Raw genomic sequence first — 18,591 nt, 5'->3', positions numbered from 1 at the left:
TCCATCAATGTGTACAGTGGTTACCATGGTGACCATGGTAACAATCTTGTTGGAACATACTGTAGAACACGTTGAAATAGTTACATGCGATTTTAGCGGATTTGACTCTTGGTATGAATTAACAGAATCTTAATTTCGCTAAAGTATCAACTATCTCATTGTGAGAATATACTTTCTGATAAATTAGCTACATCTTGAATTAGCCAAATTACAGATTAGCTAAATTAGCTAAAATAACATGCTAGCTAAAGAGACACATTTTACATTAGAACTAACATGTCTAGTGTTTTACAACAATCTTAGGGTAACTTGGACTATTTACTTTAATTCGAGTCGAAATTTAGTTTCAAGCTTTACTCTGAATTTATAAAACCAGCATAGTTCTATCAGATTTTTTCTTATTGTGATGATAGATTCTATAATCTATGTTTAATGAATATTATTGGCACTAGTTAAACCATCACCACCCTCCTCCCATCTTCCAAGAATACAACACAGGCCTGCACTCAGTAAAAATTGATAACTCAAAACTTGTGTTATCAGTTCAATAATTCTCAGACATTCTGGCAGTAATAGGCCAAGCTTCATATATGGTGTTAATAACACATTATGTTACCTGTTGTAAAAGGAGCTTTCAAACCCATATTAGCTGCATTGTGTAGAAACTTAAGGGGTAGAACGAATGTACTTTACTAAACCCATATTAGCTGCATTGTGTAGAAACTTAAGGGGTAGAACGAATGTACTTTACTTATTCCTGTAATAGACCAAGGGGCTCTGGTATAAGCACCACAGTGATTTGAGCAACGTGGACGCTCCGAACATGCCATGTGTATGACGATGGGACAGTTCTTATGTCACTAATGGCCCTGTCTCAGACTGTCAGCCAAACTCGCAGCCAGTCTTGGTCATTGGGATGGTCCCAGCTAATGGACAGACTATGTCACAAGGGGTAAGTGTCACCAATCTATGCAACTCTCATCTGAAATTAAAAATACCATTCGGGGTGGGGGTGTCATAGGCATTCCAATCAACAAGTGGTTGAGATATTCCACCAAAGTAGCATGGTAGCTTGTGCACTTGTTAAATCTTAAGTGATAGATGTGTAGTAGAGCAAATGCACGCACAAATAGATGATGAACACACAAATAGATGCATGCACAAATAGATGCACGCACAAATAGATGCACGCACAAATAGATGCATGCATACACAAATAGATGCATGCACACACAAATAGATGCATGCACACACAAATAGATGCACGCACAAATAGATGCACTCACAAATAGATGCACACACAAATAGATCCGCACACAAATAGATGCACGCACAAATAGATGCACACACAAATAGACGCACACACAAATAGACGCACGCACAAATAGATGCACACACAAATAGACGCACACACAAATAGACGCACACTCAAATAGATGCATGCACAAATAGACGCACACTCAAATAGATGCATGCACAAATAGATGCACGCACAAATAGATGCACGCACAAATAGATGCACACACAAAGAGATGCACGCACAAATAGATACATGTATATGCTCTCATAAATAGATGCACACACAAATAGATGCACGCACAAATAGCACAAATAGACGCACGCACAAATAGATGCATGCACAAATAGATGCACACACAAATAGATAAAAATAGATGCACACAAAAATAGATGCACTCACAAATAGTTGCACACACAAATAGATGCACGCACAAATAGATGCACGCACAAATATATGCATGTACAAATAGATGCACACACAAATAGATGCACTCACAAATAGATGCACGCACAAATAGATGCACGCACAAATAGATGCATGTACAAATAGATGCATGTACAAATAGATACACACACAAATAGATAAAAATAGATGCACACAAAAATAGATGCACGCACAAATAGATGCATGCACAAATAGATGCACGCACAAATAGATGCACGCACAAATAGATGCACGCACAAATAGATGCACAACAAATAGATGCACACACAAATAGATGCATGCACAAATAGATGCACACACAAATAGATGCACACACAAATAGATGCAAGCACGAATAAATGCACACACAAATAGATGCACTGCAAATAGATGCACACGCAAATAGATGCATGCACAAATTGATGCATGCACAAATTGATGCACACACAAATAGATGCACACGCAAATAGATGCATGCACAAATTGATGCACACACAAATAGATGCACACGCAAATAGATGCATGCACAAATAGATGCACACACAGATAGATGCACGCACAAATTGATGCACACACAAATAGATGCACACGCAAATAGATGCATGCACAAATAGATGCATGCACAAATAGATGCATGCACAAATAGATGCACGCACAAATAGATGCACGCACAAATAGATGCACGCACAAATAGATGCACAAAAAATAGATGCATGCACAAATTGATGCACGCACAAATAGATGCACACACAAATAGATGCACTGCAAATAGATGCACTGCATATAGATGCACACGCAAATAGATGCATGCACAAATTGATGCACACACAAATAGATGCACACACAAATAGATGCATGCACAAATTGATGCACGCACAAATAGATGCACAGGCAAATAGATGCACGCACAAATAGATGCATGCACAAATAGATGCACACACAAATAGATAAAAATAGATGCACACAAAAATAGATGCACTCACAAATAGTTGCACACACAAATAGATGCACGCACAAATAGATGCATGTACAAATAGATGCACACACAAATAGATAAAAATAGATGCACACAAAAATAGATGCATGCACAAATAGATGCACACACAATTAGATGCACGCACAAATAGATGCACGCACAAATAGATGCACGCACAAATAGATGCACACACAAATAGATACAAATTGATGCACGCACAAATAGATGCATGCACAAATTGATGCACGCGCAAATAGATGCACAGGCAAATAGATGCACACACAAATAGATGCATGCACAAATAGATGCATGCACAAATAGATGCACACACAAATAGATAAAAATAGATGCACACAAAAATAGATGCACTCACAAATAGTTGCACACACAAATAGATGCACGCACAAATAGATGCACGCACAAATAGATGCATGTACAAATAGATGCACACACAAATAGATAAAAATAGATGCACACAAAAATAGATGCATGCACAAATAGATGCACGCACAATTAGATGCACGCACAATTAGATGCACGCACAAATAGATGCACGCACAATTAGATGCACGCACAAATAGATGCACGCACAAATAGATGCACGCACAAATAGATGCACACACAAATAGATACAAATAGATGCACTCACAAATAGATGCACACACAAAGATGCACGCACAAATAGATGCACGCACAAATAGATGCACGCGCAAATAGATGCATGCACAAATTGATGCACACACAAATAGATGCACTGCAAATAGATGCACACGCAAATAGATGCATGCACAAATTGATGCACACGCAAATAGATGCACACGCAAATAGATGCACACGCAAATAGATGCACAGGCAAATAGATGCACGCACAAATAGATGCATGCACAAATTGATGCATGCACAAATAGATGCATGCACAAATAGATGCACGCACAAATAGATGCATGCACAAATAGATGCACACACAAATAGATGCACACGCAAATAGATGCACACGCAAATAGATGCACACGCAAATAGATGCACACGCAAATAGATGCACAGGCAAATAGATGCACACACAAATAGATGCATGCACAAATTGATGCACAGGCAAATAGATGCACACACAAATAGATGCACACACAAATAGATGCACACAAATAGATGCATACACAAATTGATGCACACACAAATAGATGCACACACAAATAGATGCATGCACAAATAGATGCACACATAAATAGATGCACGCACAAATAGATGCATGCGCAAATAGATGCATGCGCAAATAGATGCACACACAAATAGATGCATGCACAAATTGATGCACACGCAAATAGATGCATGCACAAATTGATGCACACACAAATAGATGCACACACAAATAGATGCACACACAAATAGATGCATGCACAAATTGATGCACGCACAAATAGATGCACAGGCAAATAGATGCACGCACAAATAGATGCATGCACAAATAGATGCACACACAAATAGATAAAAATAGATGCACACAAAAATAGATGCACTCACAAATAGTTGCACACACAAATAGATGCACGCACAAATAGATGCATGTACAAATAGATGCACACACAAATAGATAAAAATAGATGCACACAAAAATAGATGCATGCACAAATAGATGCACACACAATTAGATGCACGCACAAATAGATGCACGCACAATTAGATGCACGCACAAATAGATGCACGCACAAATAGATGCACACACAAATAGATACAAATTGATGCACGCACAAATAGATGCACACACAAATAGATGCACACACAAATAGATGCACGCACAAATAGATGCATGCACAAATTGATGCACGCACAAATAGATGCACAGGCAAATAGATGCACACACAAATAGATGCATGCACAAATAGATGCACACACAAATAGATAAAAATAGATGCACACAAAAATAGATGCACTCACAAATAGTTGCACACACAAATAGATGCACGCACAAATAGATGCACGCACAAATAGATGCATGTACAAATAGATGCATGTACAAATAGATGCACACACAAATAGATAAAAATAGATGCACACAAAAATAGATGCATGCACAAATAGATGCACGCACAATTAGATGCACGCACAATTAGATGCACGCACAAATAGATGCACGCACAATTAGATGCACGCACAAATAGATGCACGCACAAATAGATGCACACACAAATAGATACAAATAGATGCACTCACAAATAGATGCACACACAAAGATGCACGCACAAATAGATGCACGCACAAATAGATGCACGCGCAAATAGATGCATGCACAAATTGATGCACACACAAATAGATGCACTGCAAATAGATGCACACGCAAATAGATGCATGCACAAATTGATGCACACGCAAATAGATGCACACGCAAATAGATGCACACGCAAATAGATGCACAGGCAAATAGATGCACGCACAAATAGATGCATGCACAAATTGATGCATGCACAAATAGATGCATGCACAAATAGATGCACGCACAAATAGATGCATGCACAAATAGATGCACACACAAATAGATGCACACGCAAATAGATGCACACGCAAATAGATGCACACGCAAATAGATGCACAGGCAAATAGATGCACACACAAATAGATGCATGCACAAATTGATGCACACGCAAATAGATGCACACGCAAATAGATGCACACGCAAATAGATGCACATGCAAATAGATGCACACGCAAATAGATGCACAGGCAAATAGATGCACACACAAATAGATGCACACACAAATAGATGCACACAAATAGATGCATACACAAATTGATGCACACACAAATTGATGCACACACAAATAGATGCACACACAAATAGATGCATGCACAAATAGATGCACACATAAATAGATGCACGCACAAATAGATGCATGCGCAAATAGATGCATGCGCAAATAGATGCACACACAAATAGATGCATGCACAAATTGATGCACACACAAATAGATGCATGCACAAATAGATGCACACACAAATAGATGCATGCACAAATTGATGCACGCACAAATTTATAAGCACAATATTAATTTTTGTATAAATACAGTTTTATTACTCAGTGAAATATGAACAGTATATGATTGAATCATTAATAACACAGTAACCATGGTTATTTGTTATCAATCAGCAGCTGCATTTTAAAATATTAAAAGCCAAAAAAACTAGGACTAAGAAGAAAAGAAAGCGTCAAGACAGTACACAATCATTCACTCTCAGCAAAGTGATTAAACTGGCTCAAAATTACCATGTGACAATAAATGCACAGATACACTGAAATGAAGTACAGAAACCGGATACAATGATAGACAGTTATTCTACAAATACTGAACTTGAATCAGTTGAGCTGATGATCATTAAATTATTATAAGAATAGAAGTTTTGCTGAACAAGTCATTTCAATGACATAGTTTCTGTCTATATTAATATGCATTTGAAGATGCAAAAGGGGGAAGAAATAATGTCAAGGTAATATCATTGTAAAAAAAAATTAGGATGCACCTTTCAGAGTTAATGTGTCAGAAAAAAAAATGAAATTCAAAAAATTATATGCATTAGTAATCTACTGTGTGGTGTTCATACCAAGTTCGAAATTTGAAATTGGCCAAGGCATGCCTGGGAAAATGTTGATGGCATGTTGTTGTTTTTTTGTTGGCAGGCAGTCATAAGTAACATAATACCTTGAAAAAAATCCATAAATTTTGGTAAAAAAAAAAAAAAAATAGAAAACACAAGGAAAAATAAAATAGCCATGAACCATCTATTTTGAAACAAATCACAAAACAATATGAAGGCAATTACTTGCACAGGATGAGTGATGTCTGTACCAAGTTTGAGTGAAAGCGACTTGAACAGTGTTTTTGTTAATTAAAAGCGGCTGCCAATTTGCCAAATGTCAAAAAAGCAAAAAGCTAATCATAGTGCATATGTATACTAACTTTGAACACAATTGGCAGATGACCAAGAAATTGTGTAGAACATATAAAAAAAATAAAACCAGCATGGCCATCAGTCTGCCAAATCGCAAAATAAACTGACATGCGCCAGTGATCCATAATTTGTTATGTTCAAACCAAGTTTTAACAAAATCAGCTTGAGAGACAAAAGATGAAATTTTGTGATTTATGGTTTTTTGGGATGAAAATGGTTGCTCAACAAACAAAACAAAAAATAAGTTGATGTATATGTGAATCATTATGTAAGGTCTTTCAACAAGCATTGGACAAGATCGGTGAAAGTATATAAAAAAAATGGGTTGGCCATTTTGGATCAAAATGCAAAACAAAATGATATGCATCAATCAGTAAATGTTGACATTTCAGACCCTGTCCAAATTGAACTAAAACAAGCAAATACCGGTATGAAATATTATAATTAATAATAACTGCAGATACAGAATTTTCAAATATTTGGATTACTACAGTGTATATCAAATCCAAGGTTACATCAATAGACACAAAAGCATTATGAATCGTCTTCAACTGCTGGCAGTCCACTGAGATCTAAGTCACTTGACGTGTTATACTACCAAGTGTCAGATTCTTCAAACAGCTTTTCCGCTTCTTTATTGCTAGATTCTGAGAAGTAGTCAAGAAATATAAAATAGTTATACAGACAGCAATATTTTTGAATTTTGTCCAAACCTACTTGAATAAACATAAAAAAATCACAGACACAAAATGAATCATCATAAAAACAGAAGTCTATATCCCTACCTTGATTTTCCTCACTTTTTATGTTTGCTTCATCTGCCGTTTTTATTTTTATGTTCTTGTTGGCTTTTTCATCAGTATCATCAGTTTTCGTGTCTCTTGTATTATCTTCATTGTCACGGTTACTATTTTCATCAGCATCTTCCACTTCTATGTCTGGGTCTTCTTCTATTGGACTGATGCTTCTCCGTGAAACAAAAGGTGGGGCACTGAAAAACATAAAACAAGTAACAGCATTACATAGTCCCTATGAGTTTAAGAAATAAATAAAGTTTAAACATGAACGATCAGAACATGTCAGAGATATGGCTCCAAAACTAAATAGCCACCAATCGGCCATTTTGAATTAGATTGGATGAATGAAATGATGTGCATCAAGGCCCCAAGTTTGAATGAAATCCATCCACACATGATCAAGATCTAATTTTGAAATAGCAACTGTGCCTAATTTTGATGCATTTTCAATATTAAATCTTGAATTGAAATGTCAAATGAATTTAATGTATGAAGTATATAGAAAGTATATAGAAAATTCAAACATGATGTGTCAGAGCATACCAGAGACATGGCTCTGAAACAGCATTAATTGAAAAAAATGGCCACCAGCAGTCATTTTGAATCTAATCTGAAAAACAAAATGATGTGCATCTAGGTCCTATAATTTCAAAAGTAAGTACCAAGTTTGAGCAATATTCATTCATACACAACCAAATCCAGTTCTAGAATGGCAGAAATGCTTCATCTTGATGAATTTTTAGCACAAAATTGGCTGTCTTTCGGCCATCTTGAATTGGATCACAAAAGCAATGAATATGCATGTGTACCTAAGATGCATGATGTACGTGTGAAGTTTGGATGTAATCTGTCCAGGCATGTTTGAGAAACAGGTGGAGATGCAAGCATGCATGCAAAGAGGCACAAAGGTCAAAACATAAGTGCCGTTTTAGGACTTCATCCATTCCAGGACTAACAAGTTTGTTGAATAAATATTTTTAGAACAAGTCATTGTAAAAAATTTTAATGCCTTACATGGCATATTTGATCATGCGATTATTACAAGTGAATATTACATGACATATTTGAATATGTGAATATTACATGACATATTTGATCACGTGAATATTACATGGCATATTTGAATATGTGAATATTACATGACATATTTGATCACGTGAATATTACATGGCATATTTGAATATGTGAATATTACATGACATATTTGAAAATGTGAATATTACATGGCATATTTGACTATGAATATTACATGACATATTTGATCATGTGAATATTACATGGCATATTTGATCATGTGAATATTACATGGCATATTTGATCATGTGAATATTACATGGCATATTTGATCATGTGAATATTACATGGCATATTTGATCATGTGAATATTACATGGCATATTTGATCATGTGAATATTACATGGCATATTTGATCACGTGAATATTACATGGCATATTTGATCATGTGAATATTACATGGTATATTTGACTATGTGAATATTACATGGCATATTTGACTGTGAATATTACATGACATATTTGACTGTGAATATTACATGACATATTTGATCATGTCAATATTACATGGCACATTTGACTATGTGAATATTACATGGCATATTTGACTATTTGAATATTACATGGCATATTTGAATATGTGAATATTACATGGCATATTTGACTATGTGAATATTACATGGCAAATTTGATCATGTGAATATTACATGGCATATTTGATCATGTGAATATTACATGGCATATTTGATCATGTGAATATTACATGGCATATTTGATCATGTGAATATTACATGGCATATTTGATCATGTGAATATTACATGGCATATTTGATCATGTGAATATTACATGGCATATTTGATCATGTGAATATTACATGGCATATTTGATCACGTGAATATTACATGGCATATTTGATCATGTGAATATTACATGGTATATTTGACTATGTGAATATTACATGGCATATTTGACTGTGAATATTACATGACATATTTGATCATGTGAATATTACATGGCATATTTGATCATGTGAATATTACATGGCATATTTGACTGTGAATATTACATGACATATTTGACTGTGAATATTACATGACATATTTGATCATGTGAATATTACATGGCATATTTGACTATGTGAATATTACATGGCATATTTGACTATTTGAATATTACATGGCATATTTGACTATGTGAATATTACATGGCATATTTGACTATGTGAATATTACATGGCAAATTTGATCATGTGAATATTACATGGCATATTTGATCATGTGAATATTACATGGCAAATTTGACTGTGAATATCACATGGCATATTTGATCATGTGAATATTACATGGCATATTTGAATATGTGAATATTACATGGCATATTTGACTATGTGAATATCACATGGCATATTTGATCATGTGAATATTACATCTCAGTTTGCAATGACATTAGTAGGGATAGGGGTAGATGATTAGATGTAGACATACCTGGCATCCAATATTTTGGCTCGTTTAGCATCTTCCTCTGATGGATAGTGTATATCCACTTCAATGTGGGGACGTTTTCTACTCGGTGTCTTGTCCGGTGCACTTGATATGGCAGCAGCCGGTGGTGTTCCAGTATTTTGAAAGATCTTATAATCTTTATACGGCTGAATAAAGTAATAGTCGCCTTGCTTTAAAGCCTTCATTACTGGGAAAATGAAGTGACGTTAAGAAACATTAATTTAATATTCATGTGTAAAATATTTCAAGTAAGTATTTCAAATTTATCGCAGTTCTGTGTGCTAACACTGCCACCGACTGTGTACTGCATTGTCTGAATGCTTTGTATGTAAAATGATTTAGGTGATTAAGGTTTAATAAAATTATTAATTCTAATATCACACCATTATGTATTCCTGGTTAATTTAAAGTTGTCATTATTTTAGATGATGAAATCCCATGACTTATACCAAGGAAATGGTTTAGGCCAACTGGCAGCATGAGGCGAGGATAGAGATGGAAAGTTTGTGCATACTTTAAATACCTAAAACAATACAACATTGTAAATATATCTCAGTAGTTTTACCCAGTACATGTATTTTTAGTTGTGTACCCCACATTTTGTACATGTTCCAAAACATTACCAACTTGATTACATTAGCAGCAAATCTGACTATGAACTCTGAAAGTAGTCAGGTACCATATCACACACATGTGGTGATATGGAATTTATGAAATGCATATCACCACAGTGTGACATCACATCTAGGTGTCTACAGGTATGATAAGGGAAAATTATTGCACAGCTTGCTGTCAGGTTTCTCAGAGGTATATTTAATGTCTACACATGGACAGTGAAAAACTCACAGGTACAAAAAAAATAAACTACCTTCACATGACCATGTAGCTCTGTGGTCATCTTTTTTTTTTGTGTGCCAGGCGACAGTTCCGGACATTAAAAGTCACTGTTGTCTCTCCTGACTTTTTTTTTTTGTATGTGAAATTGCAAGTGCTAGTGCTGACACATAGTGCATTTTTGCCACAGAAGTCATATTCATGTTTGGGACTACATGACAGGGCTGTGTTGCCATCTCTCTATCAAATGGCAATTTTAATGCGCTATCCTGGCGTCAACCAGGCTCGGTCGAACAAAAGCACCTGCAGACCTTAACCAAGGTTCCCCCAAAGTCGCATTCATGAGTGATTGATTCACGGCCAGTGGTATAGACTTTCCCATTGAGTCTGTTGCACACTCACCCAGGGTAGGGGTCGACCGTTTTGATGTTCAACCTAAGGTAGGATGTGAACTTGGGTCTACCGGCCATGAGTCTGGAATGACAACCACTAGGCTACCAGTGAGCTGTAGTCATCTTCAAAAATATCATTGCTAATTAAAAAAGACTTATCAAATCACAATAATGCAAGGGCGGAAAAAATAAATATATGATCCATGACCTACTGACCTATATCTGCTTGATCTCTCTTGTAGAGTGAAATGAACGCTGATGAGTCGTCAATCCATGCAATATAAATAGACCCAAATGGTGAGAACAGTTGATACAGGTCACTGGCTTTCCACTCTTTGGGAAACGTAATATGAAATACATGATCACGACTTGGTGTTACTGGAATGAAAAAGACAATGTTATGTAAAAATCATGTAGATGGGTGTAATAGACAACTTAGTGTTCTTGTTTTTATTTTTTTATACCATATAATCATTTCACATATTTTGAATGTCAACACTACATGAGAATAGTAGTTTGTGCATGCATTACTTATCAAGGGCTTGTTAGTATGTTCAATAAGATCCAGCGTGCCGTAATTTTGCTGTATTTTACGGGTTATTTTCATCCTACCATATAAGGGAATGCGTATTCCAAATATGGAACAATTACACGCGTAAGCGTCCTCTAATAATAAAAACAAACATGGCTGCCACCAGGGTTTGACCGGACTCCATACAAAGAAGTTCGCTGATTCTGTTCAAAACATTTTAGATTTCGACATTCCCATGATGTATCCTTGGGAGGAAAAGATGTATAGTAATAAGGTTATTACGAAGATACCACAAAGTATGCACGAAGACAGTATGCGGTGGCATCGACCTCCGCTGTGTCTTAATGCATACTTTGCGGTATCTTCGTAATAACCTTATAGTATTTTTGAACAGTCAAATGAGCCTCTTATAAACAATATAATTAATGTTCCCCTCCTCAAGATACATATATAACTTGCTTACTCAATTTTGAGAAAATGTAATCCATGCCCTTTACTATGGTACAAATTGCAAATACTGAGAAATGAATGTGTCAAATATACGTGCAATATCTGAGTATTAGAAATACTGGATCTGCTACTCAAACGAGAAATACTCAGAAATGTCAACACTTTCCAGGAGCAATAAAATCTTTGAGATTTAATTATACATATCAACTAAATGTATCTCCTGTATCTGCTGGAACAAAACAAAGCAAGACTTACAATCAGGTCCAGTGAGGTTAATATACGGAATGTCCTGCATTTTCATAACAAATATCCTGTAAAATACGAGAAAGATATAAAGGCCATATTGTAAATTTTGGTAAGTTCTGTCCATACATAAATTTTCCATACGTCAAACTCTAATGTTAGTTTAGAGAGCAACAACTATGGTTATAATCAAAATGTGACCTCAACTAGTAAAAATAAATGTCATATGGTATAATATTCAAAATAAATTATTTTTTTATTTGTTAACAGCAATATTGTGGAAGGTATCTGTTGAAGTGATTTTCATTAGTCTGATTTGACACTGTGAAATAATCAATTTTGTTATGTTTGTCCAAGCTTTATTCCAGATCGCCTCATACTACCAAAAAATAGACTCCCTAGCAACATTGTCATTCTTGATATATTACATACTACAACAAACTACAGACTCCCTAGCATCATTGTCATTCTTAATATATTACATACTACAACAAACTACAGACTCCCTAGCATCATTGTCATTCTTAATAATATATTACATACTACAACAAACTACAGACTCCCTAGCATCATTGTCATTCTTAATAATATATTACATACTACAACAAACTACAGACTCCCTAGCATCATTGTCATTCTTAATAATATATTACATACTACAACAAACTACAGACTCCCTAGCATCATTGTCATTCTTAATAATATATTACATACTACAACAAACTACAGACTCCCTAGCATCATTGTCATTCTTGATATATTACATACTACAACAAACTACAGACTCCCTAGCATCATTGTCATTCTTAATATATTACATACTACAACAAACTACAGACTCCCTAGCATCATTGTCATTCTTAATAATATATTACATACTACAACAAACTACAGACTCCCTAGCATCATTGTCATTCTTAATAATATATTACATACTACAACAAACTACAGACTCCCTAGCATCATTGTCATTCTTAATAATATATTACATACTACAACAAACTACAGACTCCCTAGCATCATTGTCATTCTTAATAATATATTACATACTACAACAAACTACAGACTCCCTAGCATCATTGTCATTCTTGATATATTACATACTACAACAAACTACAGACTCCCTAGCATCATTGTCATTCTTAATATATTACATACTACAACAAACTACAGACTCCCTAGCATCATTGTCATTCTTAATATATTACAAATTTAGTTAGGAATTATAATAGTAATTTAATGACTAATGCTCTCAATTTAAGTTGTATAGTCTGGCGACAAGTGTCATTGATAACAATTCAAACTCAGCAACATGCACGTACTTGTTCATGAAAGGTTGGATTGAAGATGAGTTTGGTGAGACTCGTCCTTTGACAGGATCTTGAAAAGTACCCAGATAGTTAGCCATAGTAATAAAACATATACCAGTGATATAGGCATCGTAGCCAGCTTCATGGAGCAAGTTGGTTTCTTTTTTATAGTTGGGAAACTTTGATGGAATCTCTGTATAAATAGAGAAAAGAAAATAAGAGATTATCATTAATACAAAAATAATATTTGGAATTTACACATTTAATGTTGATTTACCATCCCCACAATATGATTAGAGATTAAGCACTTTTAATATACATAGATATTCTCTGCAACGACATATAGAAATGAATGTTGATTATCATTGTTTTGGAGAATTTACTTCAGTATGGATTTTATTCATAAAAATATTGATGCTGAATTGTAAGAGTGACGGACATCAAGTTATGAGCAAGGAGTTACAAAAATGATCACGCCCATATTTTAGATACCACGCCCACTTTTGCGAAACCACACCCAAATTTTAACTTGATGTTCAATTATCAGTTAACAGAACGCTGAGTTACGAGCAAGATACATTGTTACTGTTGTTTAATATCCACATTTAGTAAACTTTAATTAACAGTTGTAATGGATTTTTTTGTTTTGTTTAACATGTTATGTTTTTCGTAACTTAAAGTGGGAGGGTCATCACCTGCGCACATGCGTGAATTTAGTTTCAAGCGATGCTAACAACACAAGCTAAAAACCCAAAGGCTCATGGGTAGACATTTGTTTGTAAACAATGACATGCTAAGGCCATCTGACACATGCGCATGTGATGACTCCCCCGCTTTAAAATTCAGTTAACCAAGACATCACCACGTCACGTTTGTTGATTTACAGAATTCAATAACATTAAATGAGCTACCAGGCATTTTTTACCCAAAATATAAAAAAAAAAACAGGAGGTAACCCAAAGATGTCTTCACATCAGGAAGAAGATGAAAATGTAAAGGTGAAGCCAAACAAATTTATAGATACTATGCTTCTGTTTTTAAATTTTTGGACAAAATGGACATTATTTTCTTTTGGCTACAGATCTTCATAGAAATTTTGAAAAAAAGACAGACAGCAGTATGACATTAGCCTCATTTTGTGCTCTGCAGACAGAAACGAATATTAAACAACAATGTCAATAGGTGAAGTTTTCTCTATACCTCACCCTTTATTAACATTGCAGGCTAGTCAAAAAATAAGACATTTTGATGGCCAGCATGCTATATTTATTAGTTAACATCACAGTCACATACTGACCACAGAGGTGAAATATTAGCAGCTATGTTAAACATTAAACGTGGATAACCAGTGGAACTGTTGGGGTGCCCATCAATCCAATCTCCAAACTGTCAGAACAACATAAGCATTGCTAGAATATTACTTACCAATACATGGCCTTTTGAATGGTTTGCCAGCAAGTGATTGATAAAGCTCACCCAATGCAGTATTAATGAGTAAATCCTATAAATTTGTAAAAAGTAAAAATGAAAATAAATAGTGTGTTTTTAATTTATTGATACATGGACCTGGAAATACAATTTGTTTTTAAAATATTACTCATAGTTAATGATAGAATGAAACATTTTTTGTAATATATATTTTCTGTACTTTTCGATGCATTACATTTTTTCACTATGATAGTGGTGAGACATGTTTTATTTTTTTATTACAAACGTTGAACATTGATATATGTCATGCCAGAAGGTCGTAGCATCAGTCTCGCCATCTACGAGATGAGACTTGAATGGAATCTTGACATGATGTCACCATACAGTGCTACGCTCGTTGCAAACCCCAAGTAATGTACCTCTGGTATAATCTATAAATTGTACCTTGAAAGGCTGTGTGCTGGCCATCAGCTTAGTGTCTAGTAATTTTGGAAACATACACCTGACCACTGTCTTGTAGTCATCCAGCTCCTGTCAAAAAATCACCATATTAGGAAATCAGTGATTAGGTAGTGCGATAAATCATGGATCAACTAACATTGATTACACATATGGAATTGTATAATAAACCAAGATAACTTGAATCAGACAAATTCCAAATATTAGGGACAAGGTGGAGTTTTTTTACTGACCTCTGGAACCTCACAAATAAACTGATGTATGATATGCAAAACATCTAATAACATATTGTGTCCCACAACCAGTTTACCGCTATCACAAATTAATTTGATGACTTTGCTAAAAGCGACGGCATCCTCCAACTCATCCTAGAAAGCAAAAGAAATTTAAGAGTTATACAAATTATATATTAAAATATTATATATTAAAATTATATATTATATATTAAAATTTATAATATTATATTAAAATTTATATATTATATATTAAATTATATATTAAAATATTATTATATATTAAAATAAGCTAACATAATGTACAATAGTTGATCTATTAGAAAAGCAAATAAATGACCTGTTTTTGTATTTAAAGCATCTTTTTTATTGGAGCATACTTTCAAAGTTTACATAACATATACAGATGCCTGGTAATTACTACTAATGAAATGACATTTCAGTGGTCTTTGTGAAGAGATCTACATGATACATTTCAAGAATTTACCCCACTTCTTGATGTGGGAGTTCAACTTATTTCTCCTGGAGGCAATATTATATTCTATCTCTTGTATTGAACATACCTTTTATAAGCAATAACATTTAATTTTTGTTTTCTATACCAACACTGATAATTATATATATTTCTTTGCCACCAGGATAAGGAAGTTTAACAGGCAAAGGTAGTCTTCGTCACCCAACAAAATTTATTTAGGGTTGGGAAATCTATGTAGATTTAATTTATTTCCCCATGAAGAATGATTCTCAAAAATCTCTCACATCCATGCATTCATAAAAAATGTGTAACAATGTTTCAATATGAGATAATAATTGACGTGTTAGTAAAGTGAGCATCTATCCAGGTGAGTTTGGTGTGCATAACATCACATCAAAACAGTTTAATGTCACATGATTTTATCATAAAGCAAATATGCATAGCTGAGGCCATCCTAACAAATTATATATTTTGTGGTATTCTCAAGATAACCATGGTAACATGTACTGTAGGGTTTGTCAAAACAGATGAATGCTGAATTCACATAGAGCTATCACGAAATAAACCTGGATATTTTTTTTTATCTGGCATTTGTTTAAAAAATACACATATCAACATGTAAGGTCTGTGCAGCAGATAGGTCATGTGACATCTATTTGCATGTACAGCACTTCATATTGTATTTTCACATGTTTTTTATTTAAAGACAAAACAAGCCATACCATTTCAGCTTTTTGTTTCTCCTCCTCTTTTCTCTTTATTTCGTCCTCTTTCACTTTTGCGACAGCAATGTACTTTACTTTCTGAAACAAAAACAAAAAACTGATCTGTGAAGAAACGTCCATGAGCTTGATTACAATTTTATAAAGAGGGCTTTAACTATCATCACAACAAGTACATACATGTATAGGCAGATGTACTGTTACATACACTGTAATATGTTTATATTTTACAACAACTGCATAGACATAATGAAAAATGAAGTGCACAGTGTATATTTAACAGCAACAACATTGAACAAGATGATTCTTTACATTGGTATGAAAATGACTGTGCAATCTCATGTGTGAATAATGTTAATGAGTGTGGATTCTCCAATCATACATGGTACGAAGACTTCACCAGCTCACACACATAATACCTATGAGAAACACAATTTTGCTCACACACATAATACCTATGAGAAACACAATTTTGCTCACACACATAATACCTATGAGAAACACAATTTTGCTCACACACATAATACCTATGAGAAACACAATTTTGCTCACACACATAATACCTATGAGAAACACAATTTTGCTCACACACATAATACCTATGAGAAACACAATTTTGCTCACACACATAATACCTATGAGAAACACAATTTTGCTCACACACATAATACCTATGAGAAACACAATTTTGCTCACACACATAATACCTATGAGAAACACAATTTTGCTCACACACATAATACCTATGAGAAACACAATTTTGCTCACACACATAATACCTATGAGAAACACAATTTCGCTCACACACATAATACCTATGAGAAACACAATTTTGCTCACACACATAATACCTATGAGAAACACAATTTTGCTCACACACATAATACCTATGAGAAACACAATTTTGCTCACACACATAATACCTATGAGAAACACAATTTTGCTTACACACAAAATACCTATAAGAAACACAATTTTGCTCACACACATAATACCTATGAGAAACACAATTTTGCTCACACACATAATACCTATAAGAAACACAATTTTGCTCACACACATAATACCTATGAGAAACACAATTTTGCTCACACACATAATACCTATGAGAAACACAATTTTGCTTACACACAAAATACCTATGAGAAACACAATTTTGTTCACACTGCTATTCATTAGTACTAACACAACACACACAGTGACATGAAACTATGTTGTTACATAAGGAAACTCTAGAGGGCTCTTTGCAAGCAGAATATATATTCACCTTTTCACTTGTCTGTGTATCTAAAAAAACTCCAGTGGGAAATCTGAACAAAAAAACATATATACTTTAAACAGCGTCCGGATTACTTTCGGAAATTCCGTCGTGTTTCGGAAAGTTTTAATTTTCAAAACTTTTGAATATTTATTTGTGCTTTTAGGTTAGTGAGGAGGTTATAATAATTTTTCATTTCACTTTAACTCTGTTTTTTTCACCCCTCAGACCCCTTTAAAAAGTCACTTCTGGCCATTATAATGGCCACTATTATCTTAATGGCCAGAATATTGACCAGATTTT

The 18,591-nt window shown here is 34.4% G+C and overlaps 1 protein-coding gene across 1 annotated transcript in view; it reads right to left on the bottom strand.

The window, feature by feature from the left end:
• Positions 1-5,740: 5,740 nt before the first annotated feature.
• LOC102805755 (poly(A)-specific ribonuclease PARN-like) overlaps positions 5,741-18,591 on the bottom strand; it is a 31,334-nt gene continuing 18,483 nt past the window's right edge. Inside the window, exons 9-19 of the mRNA XM_085502160.1 lie at positions 18,298-18,340; positions 17,031-17,111; positions 15,834-15,968; positions 15,586-15,672; positions 15,139-15,214; positions 13,726-13,906; positions 12,416-12,471; positions 11,395-11,556; positions 9,935-10,139; positions 7,424-7,629; positions 5,741-7,285 (exon numbers count right to left, since the gene is read on the bottom strand). Coding sequence (XP_085358286.1) covers positions 7,233-7,285; positions 7,424-7,629; positions 9,935-10,139; positions 11,395-11,556; positions 12,416-12,471; positions 13,726-13,906; positions 15,139-15,214; positions 15,586-15,672; positions 15,834-15,968; positions 17,031-17,111; positions 18,298-18,340 — 1,285 coding nt within the window. The 3' untranslated portion in view covers positions 5,741-7,232. The remainder of the gene's footprint in view (positions 7,286-7,423; positions 7,630-9,934; positions 10,140-11,394; positions 11,557-12,415; positions 12,472-13,725; positions 13,907-15,138; positions 15,215-15,585; positions 15,673-15,833; positions 15,969-17,030; positions 17,112-18,297; positions 18,341-18,591) is intronic.

Source organism: Saccoglossus kowalevskii, chromosome 8, assembly GCF_978046115.1.
Source record: "Saccoglossus kowalevskii chromosome 8, keSacKowa6.1, whole genome shotgun sequence".
Taxonomy (NCBI): domain Eukaryota; kingdom Metazoa; phylum Hemichordata; class Enteropneusta; family Harrimaniidae; genus Saccoglossus; species Saccoglossus kowalevskii.
Note: the sequence above shows the minus strand (reverse complement) of the source record. Positions and strands in the feature narration are given on the sequence as shown.